General features: G+C 50.9%; 1 protein-coding gene across 2 annotated transcripts in view; it reads left to right on the top strand.

Moving 5' to 3' along the window:
* GALNS (galactosamine (N-acetyl)-6-sulfatase) overlaps positions 1 to 17,559 on the top strand; it is a 35,887-nt gene that overhangs the window by 16,802 nt on the left and 1,526 nt on the right. The window contains exons 10-13 of one of the 2 annotated variants that reach the window (XM_063313050.1): positions 387 to 523; positions 2,109 to 2,211; positions 10,273 to 10,394; positions 15,257 to 15,374. In XM_063313050.1, coding sequence (XP_063169120.1) covers positions 387 to 523; positions 2,109 to 2,211; positions 10,273 to 10,394; positions 15,257 to 15,374 — 480 coding nt within the window. The remainder of the gene's footprint in view (positions 1 to 386; positions 524 to 2,108; positions 2,212 to 10,272; positions 10,395 to 15,256; positions 15,375 to 17,559) is intronic. The other variant, XM_063313051.1, reaches the window with a different exon arrangement.

Genomic DNA, 17,559 nt, shown 5'->3' with positions numbered 1-17,559 from the left:
CCAGAATTCCCCAGCCAGCCATGTCCACACATCTTCAAATTGCCACAGTTGAGAAACACTGATCTAGAGAACCCTGCTGGTAATTGTGGCTACAGCATCCCAAATTGCTTTGAGTTTAAGTCCTCTACAGAAGACGCAAGGATGTCCTCAGTCTCTCTCAAAGTTATTTGGGATATCAAGAATCTGGGTGCTTAATTTGGACATAACAAAGCCAACCCCTTTGAAGAGGCACCATAGCTTAGCAACAGAGCACCCCACTTTTCCTGCGCAGGGGCCCTGGTTGAGAAGTGTCTGTGCAAAAGCCTGGGGCTAGGCTAGAAGTATGATTGAAGCAAGCGTCTTCTCTGCTTGGATTGGTGCACGCGCTCTTGCCTTGTCGTCGGCAGGTGAATTATCAGCCGGCCAGTGTGATGGATCTCTTCACCACCTGCCTCTCCCTGGCAGGGCTGCAGCCTCCCAACGACAGGCAGATCGACGGCATTGACCTCCTGCCTGTCCTCCTGCAAGGCAAGTCAATTGACAGGTGAGTTATGAGCACCCCTCTCGCAGCTCTCTGTCCACCCTCCCACCAGCATTATTGATGTGTAGCAGAAATAGTTGGTTATTTTGGGGGCCTCTTATTTTAGAAGGGTTGTTACTGTCATTTGTTCTTGAGGATTAAGCACCTGCTTTCTGAAGCTTTTGCGGATATTGTTTCTGGAGTTCAAAACAACCGCGGTGGTTCCACTGTCGCTCCATATAGCGTAGCGTTACATTGGTATTCTGTAGCGCTCCCTAATAACTGTAGGGATACGGATAAAGTAAGACATGTTTTGTTTTCCTTCTGTTAGATCAGAAGTGAGCATGGCTGTTTCCACCTTCCAGTCATGAGCCACGACAGGGTGTTGGAGTTCAGCGACTCTGGAGGACCAGATGTTGTTCATACCTGCATTGAGCATGTAGATTTAATAGATGATAGTTTCCCCTTCAGTGTTCGGTGTTCTTGATTTTCACCAAAACCGTTCTGCACAAGTTATGGGCCTGTGGCCTTCTTCTAAATGGTCCCTTCCAACCTTGCGATTCTCTGTTTCTAAGGTTTTAGGTCAAGCTACAGATACAATAGGAATACAGGACAGCAGCATGGTTGGCCTAATGTTTAGCCCAGCCTAATTATCTTTAGATTTGATTAATTAGAAGTCACACAATTCCCAGGAAAGGCCACCTTACCCCCAGTCTCCCAACTCTATAATAATGAGTTTGTAGGAGTAATGTGATGCATTCCTCTTCTGAAAAACAGTTGAATGAAACGTATATGCTGCTTGATTTCTGGTGGTTCTTCATGGTCCCAGCATTCCCATACTTAATATGTATATCTAAATATTTCTATTAACGTGTTTTAATAGAGGACCTATAAGCCAATCTGAGTCATCTTCCCCAGGCAGCAGGCCTTGGAGTCTCTGTGCATTAAAAGCTTTTGAGTGTCAAAACCAGTGCAGATAGGAAAAGTTTATTTGTGTGCCATATATAGAGGCTCAGCAGGGACATTGTTTTAAAATGTTGTTCTTTTACATATTTGTGACCTGTCCTGAAGTAGTTCTGCATGCCCGTCAATTGACAGGTAACAAGGTCCTTATTTGTCTCATTAAGCCAGTTTTTCCCCTTTCGGTGACCCATCTGCCTGTGTTCAAAGCAAATTTCCGCAGCTAGGTCTTTCCTGACTGTCTGCTGAAACTTTGGCCTCCTGAATCTTTTGCGTCTCCATCGCGCAGGTGCCTTCCTTTTTTGAGTATTCTAAGTCAGCAGACTCTGTGAAATTACACAGTCTGGTAGTTCAAGGATTAACAGTCACTGGCAAGACAACTTGCATAATGTTTCATCCTTGCTTTGCCATGCAAGCTCTCATCTTGATGGATGCTTTTAAAAATGCTAATTGAAAACCTTGCAGCAGAGGCCATGAGGAGGCAACCTGCTCCGGGCTGATAGCTAAGTTGCCAGTGAGGCTTGGCTAAAGAGTTTGTCTCCCTTATCTCTGTGGCTGCCAAGGGGGGGAAAAGCAGCTCGTTTGGACATGTTACATTTCTCATGTGGCTGTACATCTCTTTGTCCCTCCCTCATCCTCTCTCAATCAGACCGATATTTTATTACCGTGGCAACGAGATGATGGCAGTGCGGGTTGGGCTTTACAAGGCCCATTACTGGACCTGGAGCAATTCCTGGGAGCAGTTCAGCCAGGTAATTGAAAGCCCTCCCTCCCTCCCTCCCACAGAATTACACCCACTATTTTCAGAAGTGAGGCTTCCCTCATCAAAACATGCACTTTAATGTGAGATGTAGTTTTAGGGAAGTTAGGAAGGTGTTAAAAACACTTCTAGTGGAGATCTGGCTTGTATAAAAGTGCGGGGAGCACAATTGCCAAGCAACTGGAGTAATGGGCACTAACTCCTGCCACGGCTGTCCAGCTGATTCCAGCAAAGGTGCTGTTTTCTCTCCTACCCTGGAGGATGGGAAGGATCTCACTGTTCAGGCATTGCCAGAGCTGTGGCAGGGCCTTTGGCGAAATGCCTCAGAATGTATGGCTTTAGGTAAAAAAGACAACAAGAATATATTTTAAAAAGGGAAGAGGAGACGCTTCAGGCAGGACTTCCTCCCTCTTCTTCTGGGGCTGAATAAAACTTAGCAGGGCTCCCCACTCTGTGCCTGGCTACATCGGTGCAGTAGGGCAGCCCCCTGAGCTGCCAGTCTGGGTCCAAAACGTCTCTCCTTACTGGGCACTGCCAGGTTTCCATGCACCCCTCTGTAGCTGGTACAGATGGGCCATCCCTGCTAAGATGGGCAGGGCTTCCGGCACCCCCTCCTTTGTTCCCTGCCATATTCTGCCCTCTGTCAGGCCAAACTGCGGGGGATTTCTGCCACGGGGGCTCCCAGAGGGGACCGGATACTCTTCTTGGGGCCCCCACAGGGATGCAAGTTCACATTCCACCCCCAGTTCTGTCAGGAGAAAGCGGGGAGACGCTGAAGACAGCGTGCGGTCGAAGGAGCGCTGCCTCTGCCCCTTGTGGGCCACAGATGGTGTTTTATAGATGGGAGAGGGCCGGTTGGTGGTTTCCTTGGTCCTCTGAACTGTGCCCTCCCCCCGTTCCCCTTCTGTGTTTAGCTTTACCCCTTGCTTTGCCTGTCTCTGGCTGCTCACTGGCGAACCTCTTCAGCTGCACTTGCTAAGGCGGTCTGGCAACGCAGACTGCATCTTTGGAAAAGTTAGCATTTGGACAACCCAGTGTTTTCAAACTTGGCAACTTTAAGACGTGTGGACCCAAAATTCGTAAAGTGGCCGGCCAACTTTGAAAAACACCGGGCCAGCCCTTCCAGTGCGCCCAACTTTTCCTGGAGGCGGCCTCTGCTTCTCTCCCTTACGTGCCACTTGCTGTTCCAGGAAGTCTCGGTAACAGCCCTTTGGGAGAGGAGGAGGGGAACCTTTCCCAGTCGCGTTCAGACACGCTTTGTTTCCCTGGTCAGGTTAAGCATCTAGCGCCTGCCGAAACAAAGGCCTGTCTCTCGCGACCTGTCTGCCTTGTGTGCCTGTAAGAAAGGGCACCGCTTTGGTAGTGGGAAGAGTGACTCGTTCCCAGGGTTATCCTCCTGTGAATGGTGGCAGACGTGCCATTAAGGAGTGTTTATTCCTTGCTAAGTCTTTGTTTAACTGCTAGTTGATAAAAGTCAGCCGTTGTACTGTACATCACAGGATGATTAAAAATTCATTGCTTTCCTGCTGCTTGTGTTGCTTGTGGTTGATGTGGGTAAAACTGGAGCACCAAGTTAGTGGACAGAACCACCATTAACGACAGGCAGATCATGCAGGGGTTAAAAGTTGTTCTTTTTCTGGTGCTCGGATATTAATTGCAACACTAGCTAGTAGTCTTTTTTAAAAAATAGAGTGCTGAATATCATTAGGTTTTCAACTGCAAATACTTGAAGCACTCCCAAGTATTATGGCTATATAATCTCCTTTTTGCTGTCTCCAGTTTTCTTATCAATATTATTGATAGTGAGGCAGGGAGATACATAAACAAAAGCAACTTGAGGTGGTTGTTCCTTTGTGAAAAGGGAATATTAACACCTACATGGAACATGAGAACAGGAATTCCAACAGCCAGCAGTAACACACATTGAGTTGCCACCCACTGGAGCGTCTGGTAACGAAAGGAGCTTCTGTCCAGGGTCATTGTTGGACCTCCTCAGCGGAATATTAATTGGCTTCTTAAATGGATGTCTTGCTCTGCTGGACCCAAGGGAATAATGCAAAATTTGCCTGAATGCTCCTTTGGAGCTGACACACGTCCTGAGCTGGCTGGAATGCCTCAGTTCAAGACTGGGATGGTGGATGAAACGGGTGTTCCCCTTGGGTCTTTGGTGAGCCAGGCCAAGTGGCTCTGAAATTCCTGAACGGTGCCCTCTCTGTTGTGCGCAGCGACAGGAGTGGGCAGCTCCAGGGATCTCGCTCCCTTCCCAGGTTCTTCTGGGTCGTCATCTTTGTTGGAACTACAGTCATTCAAGGCTTTTGCTCTGGATGTCGAACTTGGTCCCTGATTCACCCAGTTCTGTTTATCTTCGCTTATCCATTGAGAGCTCTCTTCTCACGATTGTCCCGCTTAACTGCTTGTTTTTTGACTTCATTTTCTCTTCAGTAACCTTCTTGGAAATGGAGCCCCCGAATTTCTTTTTCCAGGATTCCTAGCCAGAGTGCCCGAATTACAGAGGGTGGACAGTAGAGGAAGGCAATCTTTTCCCTCACCCCACCCCACTTTAAATCCTACATCGGTCTAGGCACTCTGTACATCTGGTGAAGTGAGCTGCAGCAGCTCACATATACTTAATGCCTTTTAATAAAATTTGTTAGTTGGAAAAGGGGCTACCAGGCTCCTCCTGATTCTTCGCCACCATAGACTAACATGGCTCCCCTATAATGGCAGTTTTTTTAGTAATTGTGCTCCTAAAATCCGAGGGCTATGATACACCAGAGTACCGGGGGTGGTTCTTTCTTCCTTACATTCTTGTTATACTTAGCCTATCCTAGCTGGTCTCTCAGATCAGCATTATTGTCTCTGGTGAAGACTCCTGTCTTTTAACACGCTTTTCTCCCCCTGCCCCAAACACACAGACTCTCGCAAACCATCCTTAGCTGGCGATTCTAACTCAGAATCTCCCTTTTCCTGTCAAAATCTGGGAGTTGTAGTCCACACATCTTAAAGTTTTTTTTAAAAAAAAAATCTGTTTTCTGGGTGGAATACTTTGAAATTCTCCTCTTGCTCAGTTATGAATATAAATGCTCTTTGTGAGCACCTGTTTTTCTCAAAATGCCAACAGAAGAAATGCAAACCAACTCAACGGGAAATCCACCTGGCTGAGGAGAACCTGGCAGAGTTGTTTTGCAGCTGTAAGTTGTGCAGGAAGAATATTTACCTAGCTGCCATCCAGAAACTGTAAAAGGGCCATTGTGATTTACAAGTGGTTCTTGTCTGTGCAGTTTTAAGTTGTCATAACACTCCGAAGCTGATTAATGGGTTGTGTTGAGCAGAAGGGAAGTTTAGTGCGGGTGGAGGATGGGGTGAGAAGATGCTTGTAAATAACTGAGGTATGGAAAATGTTGTATTTCCGGAGATGTATTTGTTTGCTGAGCATAATAATAGATAACTCTTTAAATCTGGGTAGACAGATTAACATCTCAGATGCACTGGAGAATCAATCAGAGATGCCGGAGAGTTTGGAGGTTTGGAAAGGAAGCAGAGTCCTACAGATGCCGTGTTGTTCTGGAGATGTTAGGACTCCCCCCAGCCTGTCTTCCCGGTTTGTTCTCGAGTCGGTCGCTGCTGTGGGCTAAGCGGAGTTCTGCCAGCTGCACTTTCCCTTCACAGTTCTGGAGTGGGGGAGAGGAGTGCACCGCCCTTGGGCACTCACACCTCTCAGGTCCCAAGCAGTCTTGCACAGACGTGAAGGGACCAAAGGAGTCTTGGGGCATAACCGTAGGGGGTGTGTGGCTCTTGGCCTCTTTGGTGCCCAACCCCTGCCTCCCACGGGGTAACCCCTCCGCCCTTGCCCCCATCCGATCCTACCTTATTCTGAGCCTCATACAGCAGTGCAGCGGTTCACATTATGCAAGTAGAGGCTCTGGGCTTGGAATGCAAAGGGCATGTTTTAGCTCACTTTTCCTTCAGGGGAATCAAGGTCCTTGAGCATACAAGATTATTTCCCCATTTGAACCTCACAATAAGCTTATGAATAAGGGTTAGGATGGGGGAAGGAACTGAGAGAAAGAAATCAGATGAGCTTCGTACCCGCAGCTCCCTGCTTTTAGCCCAGCCCTCCATTATGTTTATCAACCTGCCCTGCCTCTGGGGCTTCCCCATAGTAGCAAGACAGAGAGATGAAAGGCCAGGCTCTGATCTCCCTCCCCACCTTCTGTTGCTGCCAAGGGGCCAAGAGCTGACCTGAGGAGAAGATGCCTTGGCCAAAGTCTCTGGGTGGGTTTCACATGAGCTGATCGTTTCAGCTTCTCCCTGGAGTCGTCAGCTCCGTAACTCAGTTACTGTGCATTTTTAAAAGGTCTTTGCCTGTGGTTGCATCAAGACTCCTGTTGTTTTAACACAAAATGCCAGAAAGCTTTCCATGCTGTTGTCATCCAGCATGAAGCATTTGATAGCACCTTTTCTGCCGAGGGAGGAGAGAAGGTGGTGTGAAGCCAAGGAGGACATCACAAGGAATGACGGTTGATTGTGGTCCTGTGAGTGCATGGGTTAGCCAGCGCTGACTTCTGCTTGAAGGAGACATTTGATCCCCTCCCCCCAAGCCCCTTTCAGACAGTGAACGTGGGGGAGGCGATTTTTGTTCAACAGCATCTGCTGGGAAGGAGCTTTTTCTGTGTGGGAAGATCCCATTCCGTATCCTCGTCCCAGAGCAGTCATAGACAACCTGGTGCTCTCCATCTCCATCCCTGGCCGGAATGGCCAGTAACCAAACCTTATTGTGGGATTTATCATCTGAAATTTCCAGAGGGCACAGGTTATCATTCCTTTTACTGGAAGCCCTCTGTGTCCATGAAAATAACCTCCTGCTCCATGGAATGATTGCAGCCTAAGAGCCAATGTGGTCACCAGGTTTCCTGGCTCAGCCCATGAGACACTTCTGTTGTTACTGTTGTTGTTAGTTTTAGTATCTCTTTCCTCTTCTTGTGCTGTCTTCCGTGACTATTGGAAAATGAAGCTTCTGCAGGAAGACACGGTTGGCTGAGTGGACAGCGTATCCACAACAGAATGATCGGGGTTGGTGCCCAGGTGATGGGTTGCCAAAGTCACAGGATGTTAACGTACGTACTTGCCAGAAAGCCAACTGACACCCGCCTGCTGCTTAGCCTCATGTTCATATTCCTTGAGCATCTGTGGTTGTTGGCTGGGAAACAGATGCAGGAACATAGCAACCCCAGAGCAGGGTGACCAAGACTGTTGTATGTGTTAGGGAGAAAGGGGGAAAGTTAAGCTGTTGAGAAGCAGCACAGAGGCAGACCAGGGCATGCCCGGCCCCTGAAGAGGATTGGCAGTTCCTTATACTTGCGAAATGGATTCGGGAAGCTTCTGGGAAGTCATTAGCATTTCAGTAGGGTGAAAGAAGGCTGCTGTTTAGCAGGGGAAATCAGTTGCGTTCTTGGACAGGCAGGCTGGAGGATTCTCGGCTGTTTTTTAAGTCTGGCAAATCTTTCCGGTTCTTTTAATAAGAATTTACATTCTGGGTTACACCTGGGATTAGGCTGCCGAGCTTCCAAGCTGGCACCCCAGATGTCCCGTGATGTTTGTTAGTTTGGGCTAGCAGCTACTGAAATAGATTGCTGTAGGCTTCTAAGCAGTGCACTAGATGTACGGAAGCAGTGGAGGATCTTTGCGTTTGAGCTGATGTGCAAAGGCATTAAGGAATGCGGAGGGAGCAGGATGCTCCTCAGGTTTTTCTTTTCAGGAAAGAAGGAGCAGCTGCAGTCTCCCTTGGGAGAAATACGGTTGGTGCCAGAGGGTTGCCCGTCGGCCCAAGCGGTCCGTTTTGTGTTGGGAGCAAAAGCAGGCTTTTGCGAGGGGGGGGGGCGGTGCCACAGCCCCAGTGCTGCACAGCGCGTCCTCAGTCTTAACCTGTCTGTTGACTGGGGTGGGGGTGGGGCCTGTGTCTGATGACCTGGAGATAGATTTTAGCCCACCCTAGGTGATTAGTCAAATGCCTAATTACAAGCCTGCGTTAACGTGAGAAGGCAAGGCGCTCTGTAAACAGAACAGCATGGCAGCAAATACCCAGAGAATAAATTCTTACCTCGAATGAAAACATTTGCACCAGAGGAGCTCCATACTCATTAGCACACTCTTAATTAAATAGCCTTTTTGATTTGCATCCAAATTGCAACTCGTGTGTTCCGGTCTTGGCTTTTATAAGCTGTTGTCGCTGTCATCGTATTACTTTCCTTTTCTTCCTAAATAGGTTTGGGCTTTTACTTTGTGGAAAAGCAAAGCTTGCTGGGTCTCCGAGGTCTGGGCAGCAGAAGGTGAAAAGGTCAATCACTTCCATAGCCATTTAAAATCCATTATGGGTTGCCTGCTGCAGCCCTTCAAGCCCCTCTCTCCCCTTTCTTTCTTCCCAGCCACTGAGACAGGAATCTATAGCTCTGTGCAGGTAAATGGGATTTCATGAGCTTCTAACCTTTCTCACTTTATTGAAAAGCAGAATATTAACTGCTCCACTGACCAGCCTATCCATTAAAGACACACAGGATATTTTTAGAAAATTGTTTGCCAATCAAATCCCCTCCGATGACGTCTGTGGAGACTTTTCAGCTGAATGCTTGTTTTATGTGCAAGCAGTACAGCTGCGCCACCTCTCAACCCTCCCTTAAATAGCTGCCCTGGGTCTCCTATGGAAGCAGCGGTGGTCCGGGAAAGCCAGCTTCAGTGGGGAATCCGGTTGGACCGGCTGAGCTGCTGCAACCATCAGCGATAGGGAGGAGGGAGTTCTTGGAAGAGGCACCCTCATTCCTTTCTGTCCCCTGCCGAGGTTAAGCAAGATTAGAATAAGCTCGTAGAGTCCTGAAGTGCAAGGATGGAGAATGCCATTTGAAGCAGAGGACTGGCACTCCCATCCTTGAGCACTTTCCTGTGGAACCTTCTCCCTTCCTCCCATCCCCCATCATCTGTCCTACCCTTTGATAATTGAGAGAGTTGGGAATTAGGTTTCTCAGACGCAGCCACCCATTTGCCCTCTTTTCTGCCGTGCCTGTTCTCCTTTTGCCACGTATATAGATCCAGACAGCCTGCCAGGGGTGAGATGTTTGGTACATTCAGGTCCGGGAAGGTCTCCATCGGTTATGAAGTCTCTTGGCGTATTTCTGTTCTAGGCTCAGGGTTAAAACTGCACCAGAAGCAGTGAAGGCACCCTCAGACTGGGCGCTGTCTTTTCCTAAGCAGGGCCTCCACCCGAATAGGGAGTGGGAGGGGGGTGCCCTTTTTCTGAACAGGGGTGATTGGCCAGGCAGGTTGCCATGAATCACTGCTGTGCCTGAGAAGTCTGGGTTGCCACCGGAGATGTTCCAGCCTGCACGCTTCTGTGCTCAGATGTGGCTGAATGAATCCAGAGGGTGGACTCCTAGCAGTTCCTAACATCGTGTGTGTGTGTGTGTGTGAGTGAATACTACAGTAAGTAAGTGAGAGGGAGGGAGAGAGTATCTGAGAAGGAACGCTTCACATTTTAGCTTGATGCACCCAGAGGTCCGGATATGGTCAATGCCTGGATGGAGAGCAATTGGAAAGATGTTTCTTGAGCTTCCCAGCAGCAGGAAATAAGAACATTTATGAAATAAATTAGGAAATCTTCTGCCATCAATTTAAGTCTAGTAGCCAGTTTGTGTGCAGATGCACACTTGCGGAGGAGGGGCGTTAGTATTTCTATTTATTCATCTAAAATACCTGTATTCCCTTTTTCTGCACACACAGGACAAACAGAAGTGACTAAAAGAGCAAGAGGCAAATACTCATTCAAAACCTAGATTGAAGCACACAATCTCGTTGTTGAAGGTTAAAGTCATCTCAACCCCTGGCCTGTGTTCATTTGCTTCTGGGTGTCCTGAATCTCACACCCAGAGGTTCTGGCCAAAGAAACCAGGAGCGTTCGGGCCTTGGCCGCCCCTGGGGAGGGAGCATCTCTCTGCCCCCCTTTGCCCAGCCCCTTGCTACCCGGCTTCACTACTGACTTCCTCCTCCTCTTCTGGCACTGCAGGGCATCGATTTCTGCCCTGGGCAGAACGTTTCTGGAGTCACCACCCATGACCAAGAAGAACACTCCAAGCTCCCGCTGCTGTTCCACTTGGGAAGGGACCCCGGAGAAAAGTATCCGATCAGGTGAGGCCTGGGGAGGCAGCTGAGAGAGGCGAGCCTTCCGTCCAGGGAGGGGTAAGAGATTATGTGGACCTTCAGGGGAGGGAAGACAAGGAGACCGCGTATGATCCTTCACCATTCGTTGGTTTTCCTTTGGGGGGGTTGAGACCCTCTTGTTGCCCTCTTTTAATCCTCCTCTGGGGACTGGCAGGCCCCCAGTCTGAATGGGAAGCCCCCATTGCAACAGTGTGAGCACTCCCAGGCAGACCAAGCAGGAAACACGACCGGATGAACTGCCTCTAGTTTATTGTCAGGCTACATTAACCGAATTTTGCACGTCTGAAAGCACAAACCTCCCGCTGTCCCTATTTACCACCTGATCAGTTAGGGCGGATCCTTCCTAAGTTTCTTTCTTTCTCTGGATGTTACTCAGTTGCCGGCTCCTCTGCCTTTTATCTGATCGTTCCCTAGGCAGCATATTCCCTGTCTCCTCTTTCGCCCAGCCGCCTTGGGAACATAGCGAATGGTAGGAAAGCCACGCAGCTCCAGAGAAGACCAGCAGCTGTGTCCAAGACTGCCAGCTGGAGCCGGCGGGAGGGGGGAAGCAGGGCTCCATCCACGTGGTGCTTTCGGAAGGGGCAGAGCTGGAATTCCTTTCCTCCCCTCCCCGCTTTTAAATAGCGGAGCTTTTGTGCTTCCTTCCTCGGGTGAAAGGGGAGCCTGTGCCGCCCCCAGAGGCCCTTGGTTTGCTGCTGCTTCCAACCCTGCAGCTAATCAGCACTCCAGAAGCCTGTTTTTCAAATCCTCCTGCTTTTCAGCACTGTCAGGTCCTTCTTGCGATGGCCTCTCTCTTAGTCTGTAATAATTGCAGGCCGGAGAAATTCAGATGTGATCACAAGCTGGGGACTTAGGGCTACCCAGTGGGTTTTTACACGCTGGCAATTTGCGTAGAATTCCTATAAATAAGGTAGAGGACAAGTGTTCGTGCTAACCGGGCATCTTCGAGTTTGGTGTGTTGTTTGAAGACTCTACTCCTGCTGGAGGGTCTGGAGGAATGAAGCAAAAAAGACCAATGCAAGGAACAGGGCCAACCACACAAGAACCAGGGCAAATTTTTGCTGCTGCTGCTGCTGCTGCTGCCTTTCTTCTCTCACTGTCCATTCTTGCTGCTGCTTCGAGGTGCTCACGTTGAAACCCCCTCAGGTCTCCAGTCATGGCAGAAACATCCCAGGTTTTCTTTTCTTCATTGCAATTCAGTCATTTTCAGCTGCAGGGATGTTCTAGGGCAGCGGGCATGTTGGGTGTGTCTGTTAATTTAACTTAATTATCCCCTTTGGTGGCCAGCCTGTTGGGAATCCCTATGAGGCCAGGGGAGGGGGGGAGACAAGCACTTTATTGTCCAGAGATAATTTGACTCCAAGCATGTACCAGCAAGGGCCATGTTGCCTGCAAGTGAGCAAAACAGTCAGTATTTCTGTCCACGGGGAAGGGGAAGAATGCTGGTGTCTATGGGAAGCTTTCCATCTGGGAGTACCAACCTCCTGGCCCCTTTTTCCATAGACTGCCATCGAGGAGACAGTAGGCTTGTTCCATCAGGATGCAAGCAGGCTATGAAGTTAGATTAGACTAGAGCGATACTGCTCAACCAGCTGTGAGTTCAAGTCCACACACCTTAAAGTTGCTGAGGTCTGGACTGGACTAGAGGCCAAGCAGCTGGCTTCCCAAAGCTACAACTTGATGTTCGCAGACCGTGTTCCTCCTCCTACACAACTTTCCCTGCCCACTTTCAAAACCATCCAGGCCACCTGCCCCTAACTTGGCCACCTCCATTATTGGGTCAGTAATGTCTACAGTCCCAGCAGGGAGTGCCAGGTTGGAGAAGGCTGGCTTAAGGTAGGGCCTGGAAATTAGCATCAATCAAAATGTAAAGGAAGTGCCTTCAAGTCAGTGTTGACTCCTGGTGACTCCCTGGACAAGTCCCTTCAGTTTTCTTGGCAAGATTTTTCGAAAGTGGTTTGCCCTTGCCTTCTTCCTAGGGCTGAGAGAAAGTGACTGGCCCAAGGTCGCCCAGCACCTAAGGCAGGACTAGAACTCACGGCCTCCCAGTTTCTGGCCTGTGCCTTCACCGCTACACCCAACTGGCTCTCAGGTGTGAAGGATGAGGGAGCATGAGACTGTGCTTGCTCGGCTGCAAGTGGAGCCTGGTCAGCCTCCCAGGGAGAGCATTCTATAAGCAGGGAGCCACCCCCAAGGAAGCCCCCTCCCCATTTTCTTGAGATGGGGGAGGCAGAGAAGGTGGCCTGCAAGAACCAGGTTCACACTGAAGGAAGGGATCCTCCGGGTACTTGGGGTCCAAACTGGCAGGCTTTAAGGGCGGAAAAGCTGCTGCCGGGCCCTCAGGTCCTTCCCTGCAGCTGAAGCAGTGGAGCCACGTGAGTGAAGGGCACCTTCCTTTTAATACAAGAATCTGAATAGTGAACAAGGAGAGGACGTGAGGCCTTCCTGGGGCCCACTCCTGCCACCGTTACCAAGTCCTGACTGTGTCATATGCACACACGTGACTGCAGATAACCCCAATTGTGTTGGCAGTTGGGTTATCGTCCCTGGGATTCAGCGGCTGCAGGCAGCCGTGTGATGAGTGAGGCTGGGAAGGGAAGGCAAAGGACACGAAGCTTGGGACCGCCTGGGGTGGAGGCAGTATGTTCCCCCAGCCCCTTCCTGTCCGCTCCAAGCTGACTTTATGCTGCAGGCCACAGCAGGGTTAACAGTGGAACAAGCTCTGTCCAGATCTGCCTCAAGTGGGAGGAGTAGGGAACAAATTGCAGGAACACGATTATGCTAAATGAACTAAACACGCGTCACACCTGTGCCTGGGACCTCGTGCCTCCAAGCCATCCCCGACTGGCTCTCTGGGGACCTCCCAGAGGTAAAGTGTTAATTAGCGTCATGACCCTGGACTCCGTCCACTCTGCTCCTTCATCCTGCGCCTGGAATAATTCCATGCACACAGGGAATCTTGCAAGCCGACTCCTCTCCGCACCACCTGCTCACCCGAGCGCTCTTCGCTTTCATTCCTCCACTGCAATTCCCACCCTCTCCTCGGTAGGCTTGAAGACATGGAATGTAAATGTAGGGTGGCCTGGGGGCAGAGCTGCCTGGCTGCTTGCAAGGCGATAGGCATTTGAAACACCTGTCCAGGCGTAGCCCTATTGCCACCATGAAAGTTGTGGGTGCGAGACATGAATGCCCTTGTCGTTTTTGGCCTTGCGTGCTGCGGAGGTGGCTCTGACTCCCGGGGGTTGAGCAGCTTGCCGTTGAGACCCGATGCTCCTGTGCCGTGCCCATGTCCCTGGGAGCCAGAGTGTGGACCTGGCCTGGCCTGCTGTCAGTTCATGCCGCTCTGGGGAGGAAGCGGGAACAGCTGGCTCTGGGATGCTGCTGCTGGCCTTCCACCTTGGGAGGGATGGGAGGCTAAGGCTGGCCTGCCGAAGAGCCACCATTCAGTTCTTTCTTGAGCTGAGGAGCGGGCCATGCATACCGAATGATGGGTGGGCCGCCTCCACCTAGGGCAGCTTCTTCTGTCCTTGTAGAACAGTGCTTCTCGGCCTTGGCAGCTTTAAGAAGAGTGGACTTCAGCTCCCAGAATTCCCCAGTCAGCTGTGCCCAAGGCCCGTTTTGCATTGCAGGGGATCCCTCGAAATCGGCTTCATAGCTGAGAAAGCAAGATCAGTTCACCAGCTTGAACCACTTCCCCTTGCATGCATCCTTCCATTTTGCTCTGGGTTGTGGTCCAGCCCCACCACTGAGCTTGATTGCAAACATGCGCACACACATCACGTGCTTGCTTGGGGGCACTGGAAGATTGTCCACGAGGATGGTATTGATGGGGATTACTGGAAATTGCCACGTTCCAGGTTTATGAATGAGGCTGATCTTGGGAAAGGACGTGAGCTAGTTATAGCCTGGCAGTGGGGGGCACTCAGACCAGAAGCAAAAGGGAGCCCTGAGTGGGCAATTGTTTCTATTTCTCCCTAAATGTAATCTGCAGTTCTTTGCTCCCTAAGTGACTTTTAATATGATGGACAGAATGAGATTGCCGGCTATCAGTCCCTTGTTTAAGATGTGCTTGAAATAATACGGTGAAAAGGAGCATTACGCCACTTAAACACCTGCCCAAGTTTATAATCTTGATAAAAATAAGGGGGCCGAGTGGGGAGCAATTTCCAGCTTCTCCTTAAGGCAGAAGGATAAAATCATAGCAACTCCCTTGTCCCCAGACTAGAGCTGTTAGCTCAGGAGCCCTGTGTTAGTTCGCAGGGAGTTTTGTTGGGATGAAGGGAACTTTCTCCTGCTGGGGGGTTGTTGACCGTCCCCCAGAGCCGCTGCTCTGCCAGGGAGTGGGGAGACAAGTCTGGTTGCTGATGTGCAGCCCGGTGGTGGGGGATCTGCTCTGGAGGCAGAAATCTTCACTTGCAGTCTCTGAGATCCTTAATTAAAAAGGATCAGGAAGCAGTTGATGAGAAACACTCTTCTGCCTTTTACAGAGTAACCTGGCACAGCTGGATGCGTAGCTTGATCCCAAAAGAGAAAGAGGTTCCCCTTCACTAGGTGTCTTTGGGCACATATGAGACAGTCATCTGGGGGGGGGGGGCTTTCATTTGGATTCCTGCACTGAATGGTGCGTTAGACTGGATTGCCTCAAAGGGGTTCATCCAGTTCTGGGGTTCTGCAAAACCTCAGTTGGCTGGGTTTGCACACTGGTTAGTGTGTCGTCAACCAATGTGTGGCTTAGTAAACAGTTGGAGCTGGGGCATGGCGTATCTCTGGCCAGGTATATCAGCATCCCCTGCATTTTGGGGTCTGTGACAGCTGCTGTTCTATTTCAGCTTCTCCAGCGCTGAATACCAATCTGTTTTGGAAAGAATTTCTCCCGTTGTCCAACAGCACAAGGCAACACTGGTGCCTGGGCAGCCTCAGCTGAACGTCTGTGACAAGGCGGTCATGGTAAGGGACCAAAACATAAATGAGCCTGAAGAACCCGGCCTTTGCAGCAGTTAAGTCAGGGTATTCTAGTTCACCCAGAGCCCTAAGCCAAGGTTTATGGAACCATGCTTATTGAACAGACCACAATTCCCTAGGTTTACATTGGGCTAAGCCACGAACCATAGTTTACAAGCCACAATGGTTTGATTTACAAGCCAAAACCACACAGACCACAGGATGGCTTAGGACAGCACACAAATAGCTTTTGCGGTACACGAGGCTTCTCTCCGGTTCTCTTAAGAGGCTGAGCGTAATGGGACGATAATGCGTTCTGCCCCACGGTCTCAGTTCCTCCCCTTGGCATCTTGGAAGTGAAAAATGGGCTTGAAAGCCCCGCTAATTGTTCTTTAAGTCGCCCAGAGAGAGAGAGAGAGCGAGAGCGTGGGCTTTCGGATGCCTCCTGCTCTCCTGGCTGGGCGCCGTTGCCCCCTGGCGTCAGCCACGCAGAATTCAGAGCCCAGGGAGGCGCTCTTCCACACGCGCAGACGCTCGCTCTCCTTCATTCTCGTGCTAAGCAACACCAATAAAAGCAAGGCCAGCGGGCAAGGATGACCTTTAGCGAGCAGCAGCCGGGTCCTTCCGCGGGCAGGTGGGCTGCAGAGAGGGAGAGTTGGAGCCGTGGGGGGAGAAGATGCTGTAAGTGCTGCGCGGGAGGTGGAGGTGAGGCAGTCTTTACCCACGTGCAAGAAAGAGAGGTGGAAGACGGCACAGGTTGCCCAAGGAGCGGGGAGAGGAGGCAAGCCAGGGAGGTCCGCTGGGCTGACTGGGATCCAAATGTGGTTTGTATGCTGCAGTCCAGGGCTTGTCCGCATTAGCCAGCGTGGGGAGATTGGGCTGGGCGTGGGGGCTGGCACTTCCCCTCTCCAGAGATGCTTTGACCAAATGAATTTCAAGGGGAAGAGGCTGCGGTTGAAGGAGGCGGCCAGAGACGGGCAAAGGCAAATGGAGGTACTACCAGAGAGCTCTCTCTCCTAGTGCCCAGTGTCGGTACCTGGCTCGGGAGAAGCTTCTTCCTCCTCCTGTGTTGTAGGAAGGGCTGCCCATGGCACGTGGGACACAGAGCAACACTCTGCCCCCCGTGGGGTCGCTCCAGTGGCTGCTGATCCTCCCTCTCCTGATCCTGCTTCCGTGCCCAGGAGGGAGTCGTCTCTTCCTTGGAAGCCAGAAGGGCATTCTCTCCTTCCTGACATTGCCTCTCCGCTGCAAAATTTGAGCTAATTCCAGCAAGCCGCAGAGGGACCGAGGCTCGGTTCCCCCATTCAGTGTCGCTATGTAAATGCCTTCTAATCCATCAATTGCCAGACTAATCCATCACACTGCTCGTTAACGCAGAATGTTCTTATCGGTCTCACCCTTGGCCTTCTGAGACTGCCGTCTTCCCCTGTGCTCCTTGGATGATCTCTGCAAATGCGCCTGCGCAGAATAATTATGGCGCCTGTCTGAGTCTGGGGCTGGCCCTTCCTCCTGCCAGCTGCACAAAGGTCTGTTACTGACTGTGACACCAGAAGAGGACTCGAGTCTGCCCCGAATCGTGCAGGGGCGGGCGGAAAGGGATGCCTGAACCTGACGCCAAGAAGACCGGGCTGCCGGATCCGGGTGCTGCTTTTGCTGCGCAGCAAGCCGAGTATCCCGATCACGGGGCAGCCCTTCCCAAGTATCCCTCTGCTAAGGATTGATCATTGCCCACGCGTGTCACGTGCTGTGCTATACAGGTTATAAGGAAAGGAGTATCTTGAAGCGAAAAAGGCCCTGCCCCGAGGGTGACAGTGCGCAAAAGAAGCAAGACTAAGAGGGCAGCCGCACGCTTGCGGGCAGGGCTCCCTTGGTCTGTTCGCTGATCTCTCGCTTCGCTCAGGAGCTCAAGGGCCTGCAGAGCGCAGCCTTCTCCAGTTGGCGTGTTGAATGGCCGCAGGGAGGCCCGGCACCTCTCTTCCCATCCGACGGGATGGGCCATCAGCCGCAGCCAGCTGCCAGCCTTCCCAGACAGACCAGACAGGAAACAACCAGATGAGCTAATTCTACCTTACTGTAAGACTACGTTTACAGAACCTTGCAAGTCTGAAAGTACAAATCTCCCGCTGTCTCCTATACAGCCTGAAAGGTTAGGGAGGGTCCTTTCCGGTCTTTCTCTGCCCATTATGCCCGG

Source organism: Candoia aspera, chromosome 11 (genome assembly GCF_035149785.1).
Source record: "Candoia aspera isolate rCanAsp1 chromosome 11, rCanAsp1.hap2, whole genome shotgun sequence".
Lineage (NCBI taxonomy): Eukaryota > Metazoa > Chordata > Lepidosauria > Squamata > Boidae > Candoia > Candoia aspera.
This window is presented reverse-complemented; position numbering and strand designations above follow the sequence as displayed.